This window comes from Ostreococcus tauri (assembly GCF_000214015.3).
Source record: "Ostreococcus tauri WGS project CAID00000000 data, contig chromosome 09, whole genome shotgun sequence".
NCBI classification, from domain to species: domain Eukaryota; kingdom Viridiplantae; phylum Chlorophyta; class Mamiellophyceae; order Mamiellales; family Bathycoccaceae; genus Ostreococcus; species Ostreococcus tauri.
The window spans coordinates 474,665-492,292 of record NC_014434.2 but is presented as its reverse complement, the minus strand read 5'-3'; the positions used below and the strand labels follow the sequence as shown (position 1 = coordinate 492,292).

Sequence of the window (17,628 nt, the reverse complement as noted above, 5' to 3'; positions counted from 1 at the left end):
CCCAGGCTCGCGCCCGCGAACGACCTCGGCGCGTCGCTCGCGAGCGAGGCCGATGGCGTCGTCCGCGCCGCGCGCGGGAGCGTCGCTCGCACGAGCACGGCGCCCTGGCGATACGCCGCGAGCGTCGTTCCCGCCACCGCGAGCGCGATCGCCAATCGCACGCGCCAACTCGCTCGAGGTCGGTGCGCATCGCGTTCGCCCGCTCGCGGCGTCGCGCGCGCACCGCGCTCGACCTCGGACGGCGCGCGCGAGGCATCGTCGTCGTCGTCGTCGTCCATCGCGACCGCGCGCGCGCGCGCGCGGCGCGCGAGGCGGTGCGGCGAGACGCGCGCGCCGACGTGACGGGGCCTCGCGCGCGCGCATCGAACCGCACACGCGCGCGCGCTCGGACCCGCGCGCACGCGCGCGCGAGCGGGACGTCGACGGCGACGATGCGCGCGTCGCTCGCGCGCGCCGAGGGGGGGAGATCGTCGAGCTTCGCGAGAGGGTCGGCGAGCGGCGTGCCGAAGACCCCGAGGGCGAATGTTTCATCGTCGCGACGCTCCGTGGTGGTGACGCCGACGCGGGCTGGGAAGAAGGACGCGCGGAAGGGGAAGAAGGGTGGTGCGGGGGCGCCCGCGCCCACGACGGGCGGCGGCGGCGGTGGCGCGGCGAGCAAGGGGAAGTATAAATCCCCGGGCGAGGTCAAGGAGGGGAGCGCGTACCAGACGGAGACGCGAAAGATAATTCTGAGCATGTCGAAAGTGAAGAAGACGACGCCGAACGGGAAGGAATTGATCAAGAATATTAATCTTGGGATGTACCTGGGGGCGAAGATCGGGATCTTGGGGGCGAACGGTGCGGGGAAGTCGACGCTCATGAAAATTTTGGCGGGCGTCGACGCGGCGTTCGACGGCGAGGTGTACCTCGAGCCAGGAATCAAGGTCGGGTACCTGTCGCAGGAACCGGCACTGGATGACGGCGAGACCGTGGCTGAAAACATCGCGGTCGGGGTGAAGGCGGTTCAGGATGATTTGGATGAATATAATGACATCGCCATGAAGATGACTGAGGACGGCGCCGACGTGGACGCACTCATGAAGCGCATGGATACGCTGCAGAACAAACTCGACGCATCGAACGCGTGGGAACTCGATCGCACTGTATCTCGTGCGATGGACGCCCTTCGATGCCCTCCGGGCGATGCGCTCGTTAAGAATTTATCTGGGGGTGAGCGTCGCCGTGTCGCCATCTGCCGACTCCTGCTCTCGCAGCCGGACATTTTGCTTCTGGACGAGCCGACGAACCACTTGGACGCCCAATCTGTGGCATGGCTCGAACAGTTCTTAGCCACGTTCAAGGGCACTGTCGTCGCGATCACGCACGACCGTTATTTCTTGGATAACGTCGCCGGTTGGATTCTCGAACTCGACCGCGGCGAAGGCATTCCGTTCGAGGGCAACTACTCCGCCTGGCTCGAGAGTAAGGGCAAGCGCATCGAATCAGAGAACAAGAAAAAGAGTTCACTGGACCGACAAATCGAACAGGAGCTCGAGTGGGTTCGTTCGAACGCCAAGGGCCAAGTCAAGAAGGGCAAGGCGAGACTTCGCCAGTACGAGGAGCTGTGCCAAGCGGCTGCTCAGTTCCAAGCTCGTGAAGATTTGGACTCCATCACCATTCCCGCCGCTCCGCGCTTAGGTGATGTCGTCATCACCGCTAATGGCGTGCAAAAGGGGTATCCCGGCCGAGGCTTGCTCGTCGATAACTTGAACTGCATCATCCCGCCGGGCGCCGTCGTGGGCATTGTTGGCGGTAATGGCGCCGGTAAGACAACTTTATTCCGCATGGTCACCGGCGAAGAGAAGCCCGACGGTGGTGAGCTTACCGTCGGTGAGACCGTCAAGCTCATGTATGTCGATCAAAGCCGCGACAGCTTGGATCCGGAGCAGTCGGTTTTCGACTGCCTCAGCGGCGGCGCCGAGGAAATCAACCTCGGCAACCGTACGGTGAACGCGCGCGCGTACTGCAGCTGGTATAACTTCAAGAGTGCCGACCAACAAAAGAAGGTTGGTACACTCTCTGGCGGGGAACGAAATCGCTTGCAGCTCGCCAAAACGCTCACAAGTGGCGGTAACTGCCTCCTCCTGGATGAGCCGACGAACGATCTCGACGTTGCCACCCTGCGATGCCTCGAGGACGCGATTCAATCCTGGAACGGCACCACCATCTGCATTTCGCACGATCGATGGTTCTTGAACAAGATTGCCACCCACATTCTCGCGTACGAGGGCGACTCCAACGTTGTCTTCTTTGAAGGCAGTTACGACGAATACGAGGCGCACCGTCTCGAGCGCATGGGCGGCGAAGAGCCCAAGCCCTTGAAGTTCCGTCCGATGCCCGTATGAGCACTAAATATCGCGCGACGACTTAAATAACATGTGCGGCCCATTTTTTGCAATCGTCGTCCACCAGCGGCCAACTTCGATCGAGCGCGACTCTGCGCACCAAATAATTAGGGTCTATTCCGAAATCCCATATTCCCCCGAACTGCCTCGCTCCACCGAGTCGCCACCGCGCGCTCACGCATCCGTCTTTCTGTGCCTCGCGCGAACAACCTTAGGAATGTCCGCCGCTTTGAAGGTGCGTGTTGAGACTTTATCGATCGTCGCGCGATCGCGCGTCCACGTTCGGGCGTCGCGCGCGGCGCGAACGCGACGCGAACGCGACGTCGATCGACCCCGCGGTTGGGGCTTTCGATCGACCGTCATCGCCCGTTTAGCGACGATGCGACGGAAGAACTAACGACTGACGTGCTTGAATCGTTCACTGAACAGATCCACAAGCCGAACGGCGCGCCGCTCACGTCGTTCGAGGAGACCGTGGCCCAGGTACGAAGCGAAACGCGATGGAGACGGCGGATGCGCGTTTAGGGTTTGTCTACGACGATCGCGGGACGTCGACGACCGCAAGAGGCCACGACGTAGGGGCGATCTACAAATACGCGTGCGAGAATACTCTTTTTGCTCGCCTTCATCGTCGGTTCGACGTCAGCGCGCTCAGCGCGTCGACAAGGGCGACGTGATGGCTCAGACGAGAGCTCGACTTAAGCTTGAGTGGGGCTCCTAGTTCAAGACACTAACCGCGCGCGCGCTTTATACGAACTGCAGGCCATTGCCGACCTCGAGGCGACGAACGCTGAACTCAAGGCGGAGCTCAAGGACCTCTACATCAACTCCGCGGCTGAAGTTGACGTTGCCGGTGGTCGCACCGCGATCGTGATCCACGTCCCGTACCGTGCGCTCAAGTCGTACCACAAGATTCAACAACGCTTGGTGCGAGAGCTCGAGAAGAAGTTCAGCGGTAAGGATGTGGTGATCGTCGCGAACCGACGCATTATGCCGGTTCCGTCCAACAACATGGCGCGCTCTCGCCCGCGCTCCCGCACTCTCACCGCGGTGCACGCGGCGCTCTTGGAAGACTTGGTTTACCCGACGGAGATTGTCGGCAAGCGCCAGCGCTACCGCTTGGACGGCTCCCGCCTCCTCAAGGTCTACTTGGACCCGAAGGATCGTAACACGACCGAGTACAAGCTCGATACGTTCGCGGGTGTTTACAAGAAGCTCACGGGTAAGGAGTGCGCCTTCATGTTCCCGGAAGCTTAAAGTGAGACGCGCGTTTAAGGCGATTAGATCGCCTCGACGATAGTTGGTGATTGGTGATTGTAAGATGACGAGAAGGAGTCTACTAAACGATTTTGACTTACGCTGCTGACTATGGGTTAAATGTCCTACTACTTTGCGTCTCGTCTAAAACACGCTCGATCCACGTCACATACCGCTCATCAAAGACTTTTGCTTCAATTTTCGAAGCTGCAAGCGAACCTCGCTGTCCGTTTTGGCCAAGATACGTCGTTCCGACACTCGCACGCGCGCCGCGGAGACGGATCGCTGCGTCGCTCTGATCGCCGCTGGTGCAACACCGGTCCAGGCGTCGGCGCCAGGAAACTCGGGCATGCGGCCCTCCGCGATGCCCTTGTCCTTCTCGAGAGAGTTTGGATACGCGCTCAGTGCCTCGGCGCACATATCCGCGAGCATCTCACGAACGGCAATTTCACCCGGGACGCCACCCAGGATCACCCCTTGTTTCCCTCGCGCCTGCCCCTGAGCGAGCCCGCGTACGGAGTCAAAGATGGACTGACCAAAGTTGGCGCTTCCCGTGAACGCCGTGCGAGCCAAGCCCTCGAGCTCGCTCGGTTTATCCGGATTGCACAAGATGAACGACGCGTACTGCAACAACTGCCGCGGGTACCCGTTCAACCGAAGAGGGAACGTCTCGACGGGGCTGAGTCCCATACGGCGGAGAACATCCGCCTTGGCTTGGGCGTACGGGTCGTTGACGTCGACGCCGAGCGTGAGCGAGTACTCGTCATCGGGGTTTTCCCCAACCTCTGGGGCGAAACCGTACGAGATGAGCAACTCACTCGACGGACGCTGGCCGTATGAGGCCCACACCTGCTCACCCGCAGCGTACGCTCGATCCGTGGTGAGATTCACGGCGCTTCCGTTGAGGTCGATGAACGCCGCGCACCCGGGTTTATGGTTCAACATGTCCGCCCAAGGCACGAGGGCGAGCTCTCCCCCCATGGCGTCCAAACGAATCAATCGACTGAACAAGATGTCGAACGCCCAGCGAAGTGCGCCCTCTGTAATGTCCGGGAAGGAGGAGCGAATCTCCGCGATTGCGGCGTTCACGCTCTCCTGTCGCTCCGCGGCGGCGAGTCGAGACGGCGACCCCTTCAGGAGTGTCTCCACCTCGTCCTCGGGCCAGTCCAACACACTACCCGTGCGTCTCGGAAGCGCACGAATGTACTCCCCGAACGTCCCGGCGTTCCCGCTCTCCAACGCCATCGCTTGCTGCGCCAAAAAGGTGGCCAACACGCTCCACTCCTGCAGCTCCGCGTGCCTCGGTCCGAGCTTCGCCTCCGCGATCGCCCGCTCCACCGTGATCAAGCACGACGCATCCACCCCCAAGAGCGCCTCCCCCCGCTTGATCTCCTCCGTCGCCACCAACCCCCGTCCCTCCGCCAGGTTCGACTCGAGCGTCATCTTTTGCGCGCGCAACCCGTTCGAGGCGAGCCAACGCGTCAAGTCCTCCCTCGTCGCGCTTCCCACCCCTCGCGGGATATCCGCGTCGTCGTACCGCGTCACCTCCGCGTTCTTCCCACGCGTCCCGCTCGCGCCTTCGTTCACCGTCACCGATCGCGACGCCCGCGGTCGTCCACGGCCGTCGTCCCGGCGATGACGACGACGATGATGATGATGATAATGTCGACGCCGTGGACCCATCGTCCCATCATCCATCGACCCCAAAGCGCGATCGACGCGCGCGCGGAGACCCAACGCGCCCGATGCGGGGGTCGACATCGCGAACGTCGTCGTCGCCGTCGCGCTCGGCGCCGTGCGGGGCGACGCGCCGGGCGCGCGGCGGCGTCGTCGATCGCGCGGATAGACCGAGACTTTCTGTGTGTGCGACGCGGACCTTTGTCGCGGCGGCGGCGCGGGCATGTGGCGTGTACATAGGGTGTTTGGTGGTTGAATACGTGTACGTCGACGCGACGGACGCCATGTGTGTCGTACATTGAGCGTACATAGGGCGTTCGGTGATGGAATACGCACACGTCGACGCCACGGCCGCCATTTGTGTCGTACACAGAGCTTTCGGTGATGGAATACGCACACGTCGACGCCACGGCCGCCATGTGTGTCGTACACAGAGCTTTCGGTGATGGAATACGTGTACGTCGACGCCACGGCCGCCATGTGTGTCGTACATGGGTCTTTCGGTGATGGAATACGTGTACGTCGACGCCACGCCCCCCGCGCGCGGCGCGCGTCGGGAAAATATCGCGCGCGTCGGGCGTCGTCGACGCATGGCGACGATCGCCCCCGCGCGCGCGCGCGTCCGAGCGCGTCGCGCGATCGATGCGACGGACGCGCGTCGACAACGCGCGGTCCACCGACGCGCGCGCGCGGGCGATGGGCGCGGCATCGCGGACGAATGGGGACGAATGACGCCGCCGATGACGGTTGGCGAGCCTCGACCTCGCGCGCGCGCGGGCGCGGACGCGAGCGACGCGGACGCGCGTGGGACGGTGCGCGCGGTGGAGACGTCTCGCGCGCCGTGGACGATGGATCCCGCGGACATGGACGCGTACACGGAGACGCTGTCGTGCATCGCCATGGCGCCGTTGGCGTGTCTCACGATGCCGCAGGTGTGGAAGAATTTCATCAACATGACGACGGGGGACGCGGCGGCGATCGGGGCGGTGTCGTGGCAGGCGTACGCGGCGGGGATGTTAGGGAATTTGCTCTTGTTGTCGTACTTTGCGGAAAAACGAGAGCGCGCGGCGACGGGCGCGCAGGTGGTGGGCGTGGTGACGAGTTTTTTTTTGCTGTCGCAAATCGCGTGGAGCGGGAACATGCATAACGTCGCTCCGGTGGAGATGCTCTTGACGAGCGCGTTCGTCATCGGTGGTTCTTCGCTGTCGGTGGCGCGGTACTTTGAGTACGCACACGGTAATCTCGGTGCCAAGGCGTGGGAGCTATATACGGCGACGTTGGGCGTCGTCGGCGTTCTCACGGCTCCGACAATAATCTCACACGCTCTGGCGCCAGGCCTGGGATGGTTACCCACCGAGATTATGGTCTTAGCGCTCTTACTCGCCGCTCGTGCAGAAAAGCTCCCGGAAAAGTGGTCCGAGTGTTCGGGCTGGACCGCCAACGTGCTCTTCATGTCGATGCCGGTTGTACAGATCGCGCAAAATTTACAAAATCCAGAGAACCTCCAGGGACTCTCCGCGCTCACGTCGGTTTTCATCACGATGGGTAACGCTCTAATGCTCGCTCGGGCGATATTCGTGAAGGATTTTGTCTGGATCGTTGGATCCGCGTGGGCTACTTACGTCGGCGGCTTCGGGGTTCTGGCGACGCTGTTTCTTCTCACCAATCCGATGACCTCTGAACGATACCTAGGCGAATTCGAGTTCATCGCCATCACCGTGACGTTGATTTTGTACACCGCAATCGTGATCGGAGGCCAGCTCCAAGCGCGACTCGCGCAGGGCGCCGCATCGGAGTCTCCCGATGGCGAGTAACGACGAACAAGCGAGCCTTTTTAGTTTCTGGGTAGTCGTTTCGCGTCACTCGTGTCGCGCTGTAATAAGTTGAACGCTCGATGTACACATTCCAAAAGAAGTCTATTGCTTTTCCCTTCGCACCGATCGAACGCGTCGCTAAACCACACTTCATCGTTTCCTTTCGATGACCATACCACCAACGACAAGCCGCTAGGCCGATTACACCTTGAAGCCGCGAGAGTTGCGTCGACCACGAGCCTTCTCGAACTTGCGGCCCTTGGAGCGGACGTACGGCTTGGCGTGGGAGCCCGGAATGCCCGGGGCACCGAAGTGCTTGACCGCCTCACGGGAGTTCTTCGGACCGCGGAGAAGGACGACGCCTTCGCCCGTCGGCGCGGCGAGCGCGAGTTGATCGAACGTCATGCACTCACCACCAGCCTTGATGATGCGCGCGCGCGCGGTTTCAGTGAAACGAAGCGCGCACACCTTCAACTTCGGCACGTCGAACATACGAACGTCATCGGTGATGGTACCGACGACGGCCGCGACCTTACCCTCCTTGCCCTTCATGAACTTGGCCAACTTGGACAAGGACAGCGGCGGGCGGTTGGTCTTGGACATGAACAAGCGCTTGAGCACGGTCTCGTTGAACTTGGAGCCCGTACGGCGGGCCAAGAAGCGGTAGAGCTGTGTATCGAACAGGGAAATCGTCGTCAGTCTCTCGTTCCAATCGCGTTTCGCGCGCGCGTCTCGGTCTGCGCTCATTAGGGCTTTCACCAAACCCAACGATGTCGTCCTCCCCCGCGTCGTCTCTCACGTACCTTCACCAAGAGCTTCAAGTACACGTTGTCAGACTTCGGCGCCGTGCGACTGGTCTTCTTGTTGCGGCCACCGGCCTTGAGATCGATACCCTACGTTGGAGAAGAGAGAAGCGTCGAGGTCAGTCTCTTGCGATCCGAGCGTCATCGCGCCATCATCCTCGACGTGCGACGCCGCGCATCCGCGTACACCGCCCCCCACGGCGCGGACGATGGAAGATAATCTCCCACGCGCGCCCATCGCTCGTCACGATCCCACACCGCGTCGATCCGAGCGCCATCGCTCGTCGCACGTCGCGTCGCGAAACCCCAAGCGCGCGCGCGTCGATCCGCCCTCGACGCCGCGCACGCCCCCCCACGCGCGCCCCATCGCTCGACCGTCGCGCGCGCGCCGTCGAGACCATCGTCCGCGCCCGCGCGTTCGCGAGCACGCACCATCTTGAGCTCGCTCGCGTCGCAAAGAGGCGGCGTCGACGCCCGCGCGTCGGCCGTCGCTCGCGCCGAGCGCGCGCGCGCAACCCTAGCGTCTGCGCGTCTGTATGCATACGGCGTCCACGGCTCGTACTGTGTGTACGATTCGTTCGATCACACACGGCGTATCGACGAAAATGCTTGAATACGACGCCTCGATCGCGCGCGCGGGGTCACAAGCCGTTGCGCCCGGCGTCTTCGGTCCGTCGTCTCGAGCGCGACGTCGCGTCCGCGCTCGGCGCCGATCGAGCGCGGGATGTCGGACGCGCGCGCGTCGTCCTCGAGCGCCGCGTCGGCGGGCGACGCGGCGGGCGATCGCGACGCGCTGGAGCGATCGGTGCGCGCGTTGACGCGCGCGCTCGGGTTGGACCCCGAGCATAGATTCGCGGAGTCCCTGATCTCGGCGTCGACGGCGATGCTGGAGAAGATGGTGTCGAAGTACGACGTGACAAAGGTGGCGCAGGCGCAGGCGCGGCGGACGCTGAGCGCGCGGTCGAGGGATCCCGAGGCGTTCGCGAAGGCGTGCGACGGACTCCGCGCGCGCGGAGTGGAGGAGTTGGATCGATACCTGGCGGTTCTGGCGAAGATTGCGGGCGATGAGGAACTCGCGTTCGCGGTTTCTGAGGCTGGAGGACGCGCGGCGGAGGCGGAGGCGGCGGCTGGGAGGATGGGAGAGTCGAGGGAGACGGAGGAGCCGGAGAGTCCGGCGACGATTTCTTCGCCGGGTGGTTTGGGAACGCCGGAGCGATACGCCGCACTCGGAAGGAACGTCACGAGCTCGATAAGTTCGCAGGACACCGGTGGGGCGGGTGCGAAGAATTTGGCGGGAGACTTTGGACGCATGAGCGTCGGAAGCGCGGTTAAACGCGTCGGAGCGAGTTTCGGCAAGCCTGAGCGCACGCTCGTCCCGCTCGGACCGAACGAGCTAGCCGAGGGTCCGCGTTTACCAGATTGGAATTACAAGCGCCCTTATCTCACCGGCGCGCATCTGGGTAGCGGTGCGGAGCAAGATAGGAACATCAGAGCGCTTAGCGAATATGGCACCGCCGAGCAGGAGTTGTTGATTCTCGATGACTTGCTGTACGCCATGATGGGGATAGATGGTAGATACATCAGCGCTTGGAGGAGTACGGATGAGGAATCTCGATCGGGTGTCGTTGTCCAGGGAAGCCGCCTCGCGCGCGTGAAGTTTGAGGTGGAGATTGGACTCGAGGCGCCGCTCGCAGCGTTGGTGAATAACATGCTACCACTGTGCACGGACGCGGCGACTGTTCGGGCATTCATAGAATCGCGGCAAGACTTCAAGCACGGGTTCGTCTCGCACGCTTTAGCGGCGGACTTGCGCGAGCTCCTGAACGATTGGAGCACGCTGATTGTGCAGCTGGAGCACCAGCGAAACATTGGCTCTCTATCGCTTCAGGCGGCGTGGTTCTACTGCCAGCCGGCGGCGCCCGCGCTGCGCCTGATGGCGAACATCGCTAGCCGTGCGTTCTATTTGAAGGGTGCAAGCGTGCTGAATCTTTTGCATCGCGAAGGGTGCGAACACGCTGGTGACAGCGCCGTATTGGCGCTGGTTCAGCGCCTGAGCAAGGCAGCGGCGAAACCATACATTCAAGCCATCGAGCTCTGGGTATACGACGGCCAAGTAGACGATCCGTACGACGAGTTCCTCATCCTTGAACAGCAAGAGATGAAGAAACAGTCTCTGAATGACGACTATAACTCGGCGTACTGGACGAAGCGGTACTCACTTCGCGAGGAGTTCCCGCAGTTCATCGGCGAACAGCTAGCGCAAAAGATACTCACCACGGGACGGTACCTGAACGCAGTGCGCGAGACTAGTCTCGCGTCGCTCGCTGAGCTTCCCGCCAAACCGAGCGATGGACTGGGTAGAATGCAGTTCGGGCCGAACATGATTGTTGGCACTGGGAAGTATGCCGATCGCATTGCCGAAAGATTTGAGCACGCCGCGAGCAAATTGTTGCATATCATGTGGCAAGAGGGAGATTTAAAGGCTCGACTCGAGAGCATGAAGATGTATTTCTTGCACGCGCGTGGAGATTACCTTGTGTTTTTCTTGGACACCGCCGCGGCTGAACTGAAGCGAGATTCTGATGACATTCGCCTGTCGAAACTCGACACGTTGCTCGATCTCGCGTTGAAATCATCGAGCGCGGCGAACGATCTTCACAGCGACGATATGTCATGCTCGGTCGAGGGACACCGTCTCACTCAGCAACTGTCTGAGATGGACGACGGCGATGGGGTGACTCCACCATCGACTTCGAATGCGGACGAGTTGACAGGTTTTGATACGTTCGTGCTCGATTACGACGCCCCTTGGCCAGCGAGCGTGGTGCTCAACCGTCGAGCGGTGACCATGTATCAAATTTTATTCAGACATTTGTTCGGTTTCAAGTATGCCGAGCGTGAGCTCTGCGCGGGATGGCAGCGACTTCGCTCACTGCGCCGGAACGCTCTCGCTAAGGCGCACGTACTCAACCAGCGAATGCTGAATTTCCTACAAAACTACTTGTACTACGTCACGAACGAGGTGATCGAGCCGCACTGGGACAAAATGAGCGCTCAAATGGAAGAGGCTCGATCCGTGGATGAACTCATCGCAATCCACGGTGCCTTCTTGGAGTCTTGCATGAAGGACGCCACGTTGTTCTGGCCAAAGCTGCTCAAGCGCCTCGATCGCTTGCGGTCCACGTGCGTGCGTTTCGCGCGCGACTGCCAACGTTTAGCCGGTGCCATCGAGCGCACGTTGGCCGATATGGACGACCAGGCTGGCGTCAAACGCATGGATGCGCTCGAGGACGAGGTGAGTACCATCATGCGGGAGACAGAGTCGCGGTTCACTGATTTGTTGACCGATTTGCTCAACGCGTTGAACGACTCGGGTGACGTGGACATCAAACTCCTGTCCCTGAGCTCCAAGCTGGACTACAACGGCTTCTGGACGGCAAAGGGCGGATGACGCGTTCTTAGCGAGGTGTAAAAACGAGATGGATTACGTAGCATTCGACAAACCACGGACTACTTGTTGATGAACCCGCCGCTTCCGGTTCGTCCCTCGAACCCCGCTCGATTCTTTTTTCGTTGCTTGTTATCAATCTTTTCCATCCTCTTCTCCATCCGGCCGTCCTTCTTTGCCTTGATATTGTCCTTTCTTTTTTTCTGCGACGCGTTGATCTGCTCTTGAACCTTGGCCGTGCGTTCCTCCCATTTTTCGCGACTCTTCTTCTTTGCGCGCTGCTCGCGCTTGATGCTCTTTTGCAAGAGTTTCGGATCGTCCAACACCTTCTCGCCCGAGGCCCTGGAGAGCGCGGCCTCCCACGCAAACTTCTCCGCGATCGCTTTACCTCCGCCGTCTTCCCCACCCGCGTCGTCGATCGCCTTTTGTCGAGCCTGCGCCTTGCGCAGGAGCGATTCCTTGCTCTCTCTCTTCTTTTTCCGTCCAGAGTTCAGCTCGACGTCGTCGTCCGCGGTGACGCGTCCGAACACCATATCATCCCCTCCATCGTTCACGCCTCTCACCCCCTCCCCGTTCGCCCCCTTGATCCGCTTCGCCTCGCCCTCGCGCTTCGCCTCCTTGAGCGTCGCGTTCGCCGCCGCCTTGCGCTTCTTCTCCCGTCTCGCCGCGTTCCGCTTCTCCCTCCACTCCTTCGCCTCCATCGCCGTATCCACCGTCTCCCTCGCCCGTCTCGCCGTTCTCGACCGCTCAATCTTCTCTCGCAACCGCTCTCGCAACGCATCCAGCGCGTCTCTCGACGCGCGCTCGAGTCGCCACGCCGTCGGCGCCGACCCGTCATCCGCGTCGTCCCCTCCGTCCACCACCGTCCCATCCCCCGACGCGCCATCTCGCGCCGACGCCTCACCGTCATCCCCGCCATCGTCCTCCGCGGCATCATCGCCCGATCGTCGCCGTAACGACGCCTTTTTCATCGCCTTTCGCTTCGAGCGCGCCGCCGCCGTCCCGCTCGCCCGTTTCGCGAATCGTCCACGTCCGTCGTCGTCGTCATCCACCGCCTCGCGCGCGCGCGGGATCATCGCGTGCGCGCGCTCGAGCGCGTCGTGCGCCCTGGAGAGCCTGGACGCGGGCATCGTTCGCGGCGTCGACGTGTCACGGGCGTCGCGATGATGATGATGATGCGTCTGTGGGACTTTTTTACGAGTCATGACTCGCGAACTCCTTCACACCACGCCGCCCATCCATGCAATCGCGCGCGCACGCCGTCGTCGTCGACGCCGCGCGCGTGCGCTTGTTCGCCCCGCGCGCGCGCGAGGACGACGCCGACGCCCCCGCGCGCGTCGGGGACGACCGCGCGCGCGCGTGCGCCCTGGGCGTGCCGTCATCCATGTCGCTGAGTGATTTCTGTCGCTTCGCCGCGGGCGCGACGTCGCGCGCGCGGTCGATGCGCGCGCTCAAGAGCGCTGGGGACGGCGCGCGCGCGTCCGGAACGTACGACGTCGTGTTGGAGTTCGACCGCGACGCCGACGCGGAGGCGTTCGTGGAGAATTACCACGGACGACGATTGCGGGCGTCGAGCGCGGAGACGTGCGCGGCGGTGCGGGTGGAGAGCGTGGCGTACGACGACGGCGACGGCGATGCGGCGAGGGAGGCGGCGCGGACGCGCACGGAGGTACCGACGTGCCCGGTGTGTCTGGATCGGTTGGACGCGGACGCGAGCGGGATCGCGACGACGATTTGTGATCACACGTTTCACGCGGCGTGTCTGGAGCGGTGGGCGGACGCGTCGTGTCCGGTGTGTCGACACGTCGCGGGGGAGGCGGAGGAGCGGGCGACGTGCGCGACGTGTGGGACGGATGGTGATTTGTGGGTGTGCTTGATTTGCGGCGAGGTGGGATGCGGGAGATACGCGGGGGCGTGCGCGGTGAATCATTGGAAGGAGACGAATCACACGTACTCGCTCGAGCTCGGGACGCAGCGCGTGTGGGATTACGTCTCGGACGGATTCGTCCATCGGTTAATTCAGAGTAAATCGGGACTCGTCGAGCTCACGCCGCCGGAGCGACGACGGGCGTCGACGTCGAGGGGTGGGGGCGGGTACGACGAGACGTCGAGCTGTTCGCCGAACAGAGCGCCAGATGTGAGCGACCTGGACGCCGAGCTCGAGGAGGCGCTCGTGGCGTCCAAACTCGACGCCATCGCGAGTGAGTACGATTTGCTCTTGACGTCTCAGCTCGAGTCGCAGCGCAAGTACTTTGAAAATCTCCTCGAGGCGGCGACCGCGCGCGTGGAGGGGACGATCACGCGAGAGGATGAGGAAAATCGAAACGCCGCGACGCTCGCGCGCGCCGTGGACGAGGCAAAGAACGCCAAGCGCGAACTCAGCGCGGCGCAAAAGGCGAACGCGAGGCATGTGAAGACGATCGAGGGGCTCCGATCGGAGATTAAACACCTCCAGACGCTGTGCGACACGCTCGGTGAAAATGTCGAGGCTTTCAAGGCGCAGGGCGAACGCGCGGAAAAGCGTAAGACGGTGGAGATCCGTCTCAAGGATGCGCGCATCAAGGAGCTCGAGGATGAAAATCGAGACTTGATGCTCTTCCTGGATACGTCTCGCAAACTTCACGTCGGGGGCGAGGTGGATGAGATCGCCGGCGGTACCATCGTAGGCGTCGATCCAGACGCCCCCGCGAAATCGTCCACTCCCGCTCGAAATCCGACGCACGAGCGCTTGAGGAGCAAACTCGAGGACCGCAAGCGTTGACCGCCCAAAATGTTGTATTCTAACGCGTGCTGTACACTGGAACCGATTCATCCTACGACTACGATCTACACTTCAAAACGACGCCGTGCGAAATACTACGAAACTATCGCGACGACAAATATCGGTTCGACTCACGAAAAACCGGCGAGAATGAGGCCGATGAACGCGACCGCGGCGGACGCGAACGCGATATTCGCGCGCGTCGTCTCCTCGTCGTCGCTCTCCAGACGCTCTCGCGCGCGCTTCGCCGTCGTGGTCTCCTCACCGAGTCCTCTGAACTCGATCTCCTCCGGCGGACGCGGCCACGCTTCGGCGCGAGCGCGATCAGAATCGCGCTCGAGGACGAGCGTGATCGGTCCGTCCGCCTTGCGTCCGTTCGCGAGCGCGGCCTGCACCTCGCCCCATGTCCTTCCGTCGGCGCCGAAGAGCGTCCGCACGCGCTTCGTCCCCGAGAGATCCCCTGTGAGCGCCGCGGTGCTCTTGAACGCGACCTGCGTCGCCGTGAACGCCCTCAAAACGTCACCTCTTCGACAGCAATCGGCGCCGAACGGCGCCAAAGCCGCCGCGTCGTTCGCGCGCGCCGCCCTCGACCCCACCACGAAATCCGCCACGCGCACGCGTCCATCCGCGTCGGGCTCGAATATGATCCCCAACGGTCGCTCTTCCGTCACGGAAACGATCGTGGACGCTCCGTGCGCGAGCACGCGATCGAACGCGTACGTCCTCCGCGTCGCCCGCGCGTCCCGCTCGCCCGCCGGCGTCGTCCCGGACGATCGCCACGCCACCTTTTCCCCGTCGTACGTCCCACCGAGGTACGCCGAGACCGGTCCGCAGTCCACCTTGACCGTCGTCGCGTCCTCGCTCTCGACGTCGTCGTAAAAGGTGCGGTATCCGCTCGCCCTGAAGACGCCGTCCCGCGCCTCCGCGGCGACGCCGTCGTCCCTCGACGCCGACGCGCGGGTCGAGGGACGCGCGCCGTGCGAGAGGAAGCGACACGGCGTCGACGCGACGGGTGACGCCCGCATCGTCGTCGCGCGTCGGTGTGTGCGGTGGGGTCGTCGCGCGCGCGGCGACGCGTACGCTCACATCATGCATCGAACTTTACAACAGTCAAAATGTTCAAGTACACCGGCGCGAGAGCGTCCCTCGCGGGACACCGCCGCGTATTTCGTAATATCGTACACGTCTTAATATGGTAGTATCCGGTGCGACCACGCGAGACGCGCGCGTTCGTCGTGTTCGCCCGGTCCGCTTTCGAACGCTCACGCGAACGTCAGGGTCCCTCCGGCTCGGACGCGCTCCACCGCCGTATCGATCACGTGCTGCACGCACCCGACCAAAGTCACCGCGCACGCGCTTTGCCACGCGTATAACGCGTGCGCATCGATCACGGCGGCGTCGGCGAGAACCTTACGCTCGAAATCGAGCAACTCATCCAGATTCATTTTGAATTCAAACGCGTCCTCGTCCTCGTCGTCGTCGTCGTCTCCATCCGATCCCATGCCCTCACCATCGCCCCCCCCTCCACCGCCGCCGAATCCACCAAATCCACCGAATCCACCGTCGTCACCGTCATCGAACGCGTCGTCGGCGCCACCTCGACTCTTTGATTTCCTTCGTCGCGCCGCCCGTCCCGGCGCCCGCGTCGCCGCGCCCAATCCCTCCAACGTTCGCCGTCGCGGCGGCGCCCCGATCGCGCGCGTCGCGATCCCACGCGCGCCGTCACCGTTCGCTTGCGCCCCGCGCGTCGCGCGCACCACCGCACGCGCGAGCGCATCCATCGCGATCGAACGAGATCGCCCGAGCGTGGGCCAACGGTCGACGATCGGTCGACGACGACGCGCGCTCGGACGCGCGCGCGAGCCCGCGGCGAGGCCTCGGGGGCGTCGCGGATGCCGTCGCGCGCGGACGAGACGGCGGCGCGGTCGAGGGCGCGGACGTGTGACGGGCGACGCGGACGATGGGCGCGCGATGGTCGGCACCCGAGCATCGTGTTCGTGGTGTTCGTGGGTCGTGACTCGAGGGGGGGGGGGGTGATATCTACGACCGCGCGGCGCGCCGTAAAGGGATGGATATTACACGGTGCGATCGACGGTGACGGCGGTGAGACCGGCGGCGATGTCGTCGATTAAGGGTGCGTTCTTGCTCGGGAAGAAGAAGGCGCGGATGTTGGCGAGATGAGAGCCGCGATCGAACGGATTGACGAAGGCGCCGTCCGAGGACTTGAGGTACGAGTACCTGTGCGCGTTGCTCAGCTCGTTCGTGGTGACGTTTTGCGCCACCTGGACGAGCTGGGAGATCGTCAGCATGATCACTGGTAAGAGCGTCAAGGCGTCGAACGCGGCGAACATCAAGATGCCGGTGTTATTTCTGTACTTTTCCCCGGGGCTCTCCTCGCCGTAGCGAACGACGGCGACGGCGAAGGCGACCACCATGGCGAACGATTCCAGGATCAGGAACACGACGAAGTCTCTGTGGTTACGCTTACCGATCGTGTTCCCCATCCAAGGGCAGTAGTGATCGAATCTAGCGACGCACTTGTCTCGCATCGAGCAGTGCTTGGTCCCGAACGGCTTCACGAGCTTGCACGAGACGCACAGCTGGTTCCAGTTCCCAGCCCAAAGCTCGGAGTGGTTCAATCGGTCGTCCACATCATTCGCGGCCGAGCTCGGACGCGTGCCTCTTCGCAGAGACGACAGCGCGGCGGCCGTAACGAAGCCTGGATCGGCGTTCGACACGCGGCGCATGTAATACAATCCCGCGCTCGATGACCCCAACACGACGAGCGACCAAAACGCCAAGGACACGTCCATCGTCGCCACGCCCGAGGCGAACATCACGTAATGGGTGAAGCCCAACATCAGGCCGAGGATGAGAGACAGGCACGCCACCGCCATGCCTTTTTGCGTCCAAAAGTGATCCCGAGTGCTCAGCTGCCTGTGTTGGTTGTGGAGAAAGTACGCCAGGCTGTGGTGTCCCTTGTCCGTGGCCAACGCCTCGGGCGTGTTCCCGTCGACGTCCACGGCGGTGAGGACGCTAGACCCACCGGCTTGGACCAAGAGATGCGTCGCCTCACTCTTTCCTTTCATCGCGGACCAGTGAAGCGGCGTGCACCCTTCCTTATCGGCTCCATAGATGTCCGCGTCCATGCAAATCAAAAGCTTGACGGGGTCTGGAAATCCTTTGTACGACGCCCAGTGCAGAGCGGTTCGTCCGTCGAGATCGGTGACGTCCACGTCCACGTTCCACCGCATCTTGAAGTGATAAATCATCCCCGTGTGCCCGTATTGCGCCGCGACGTGCAGCGGAACGTACCCGCGCGAATCCGCGGCGTTCAAATTAGCCCCGCGTCGCAGCAACAACTCCGCGCACGGAAGCGCGCCTCGAACGCACGCCCAATGCATCGCCGTCTGCCCTTCATTATCCCCGGCGTCGACCTCGCTCCCGCTATCGAGCAACAGCGTCGCCGCCGCGACTCTGTTAT

At 62.7% G+C, this 17,628-nt stretch overlaps 12 protein-coding genes across 12 annotated transcripts; 5 read left to right on the top strand and 7 right to left on the bottom strand.

Annotated features, from left to right (window-relative positions):
- On the bottom strand, positions 1-278 carry OT_ostta09g03200 (unnamed product; the record flags this gene model as incomplete). Its single annotated transcript, XM_022983393.1, has 1 exon — positions 1-278. A coding segment is annotated over one exon (278 nt), but the record flags the coding sequence as incomplete, so codon positions are not given.
- Positions 279-431: 153 nt separating this feature from the next.
- OT_ostta09g03190 (ABC transporter, conserved site) lies at positions 432-2,384 on the top strand (the record flags this gene model as incomplete). The annotated part of the gene is made up of 1 exon (XM_003081261.2): positions 432-2,384. One exon carries the CDS (start codon positions 432-434, stop codon positions 2,382-2,384), a length of 1,953 nt encoding a protein of 650 aa, XP_003081309.2.
- Positions 2,385-2,601: 217 nt separating this feature from the next.
- OT_ostta09g03180 (Ribosomal protein S7e) lies at positions 2,602-3,641 on the top strand (the record flags this gene model as incomplete). The annotated part of the gene is made up of 3 exons (XM_022983392.1): positions 2,602-2,619; positions 2,814-2,867; positions 3,147-3,641. The coding sequence occupies 3 exons, from the start codon at positions 2,602-2,604 to the stop codon at positions 3,639-3,641; spliced, it is 567 nt and encodes a 188-aa protein (XP_022839662.1).
- A 165-nt stretch (positions 3,642-3,806) lies between these two features.
- OT_ostta09g03170 (Rubisco LS methyltransferase, substrate-binding domain) lies at positions 3,807-5,402 on the bottom strand (the record flags this gene model as incomplete). Its single annotated transcript, XM_003081259.2, has 1 exon — positions 3,807-5,402. The coding sequence occupies one exon, from the start codon at positions 5,400-5,402 to the stop codon at positions 3,807-3,809; it is 1,596 nt and encodes a 531-aa protein (XP_003081307.2).
- Positions 5,403-6,166: 764 nt separating this feature from the next.
- OT_ostta09g03160 (unnamed product) lies at positions 6,167-7,132 on the top strand (the record flags this gene model as incomplete). Its single annotated transcript, XM_003081258.1, has 1 exon — positions 6,167-7,132. The coding sequence occupies one exon, from the start codon at positions 6,167-6,169 to the stop codon at positions 7,130-7,132; it is 966 nt and encodes a 321-aa protein (XP_003081306.1).
- Positions 7,133-7,333: 201 nt separating this feature from the next.
- Positions 7,334-8,370, bottom strand: OT_ostta09g03150 (Ribosomal protein L18e, conserved site; the record flags this gene model as incomplete). The annotated part of the gene is made up of 3 exons (XM_022983391.1): positions 7,334-7,801; positions 7,936-8,025; positions 8,368-8,370. 3 exons carry the CDS (start codon positions 8,368-8,370, stop codon positions 7,334-7,336), a joined length of 561 nt encoding a protein of 186 aa, XP_022839661.1.
- A 289-nt stretch (positions 8,371-8,659) lies between these two features.
- OT_ostta09g03140 (Spc97/Spc98) lies at positions 8,660-11,386 on the top strand (the record flags this gene model as incomplete). Its single annotated transcript, XM_022983390.1, has 1 exon — positions 8,660-11,386. One exon carries the CDS (start codon positions 8,660-8,662, stop codon positions 11,384-11,386), a length of 2,727 nt encoding a protein of 908 aa, XP_022839660.1.
- A 59-nt stretch (positions 11,387-11,445) lies between these two features.
- OT_ostta09g03130 (Surfeit locus 6) lies at positions 11,446-12,588 on the bottom strand (the record flags this gene model as incomplete). The annotated part of the gene is made up of 1 exon (XM_022983388.1): positions 11,446-12,588. The coding sequence occupies one exon, from the start codon at positions 12,586-12,588 to the stop codon at positions 11,446-11,448; it is 1,143 nt and encodes a 380-aa protein (XP_022839659.1).
- A 179-nt stretch (positions 12,589-12,767) lies between these two features.
- OT_ostta09g03120 (Zinc finger, RING/FYVE/PHD-type) lies at positions 12,768-14,144 on the top strand (the record flags this gene model as incomplete). The annotated part of the gene is made up of 1 exon (XM_003081253.2): positions 12,768-14,144. One exon carries the CDS (start codon positions 12,768-12,770, stop codon positions 14,142-14,144), a length of 1,377 nt encoding a protein of 458 aa, XP_003081301.2.
- A 131-nt stretch (positions 14,145-14,275) lies between these two features.
- OT_ostta09g03110 (unnamed product) lies at positions 14,276-15,169 on the bottom strand (the record flags this gene model as incomplete). The annotated part of the gene is made up of 1 exon (XM_003081252.1): positions 14,276-15,169. One exon carries the CDS (start codon positions 15,167-15,169, stop codon positions 14,276-14,278), a length of 894 nt encoding a protein of 297 aa, XP_003081300.1.
- Positions 15,170-15,406: 237 nt separating this feature from the next.
- Positions 15,407-15,925, bottom strand: OT_ostta09g03100 (unnamed product; the record flags this gene model as incomplete). Its single annotated transcript, XM_003081251.2, has 1 exon — positions 15,407-15,925. One exon carries the CDS (start codon positions 15,923-15,925, stop codon positions 15,407-15,409), a length of 519 nt encoding a protein of 172 aa, XP_003081299.2.
- Positions 15,926-16,219: 294 nt separating this feature from the next.
- Positions 16,220-17,628, bottom strand: OT_ostta09g03090 (Ankyrin repeat; the record flags this gene model as incomplete). Its single annotated transcript, XM_003081250.2, has 1 exon — positions 16,220-17,628. A coding segment is annotated over one exon (1,409 nt), but the record flags the coding sequence as incomplete, so codon positions are not given.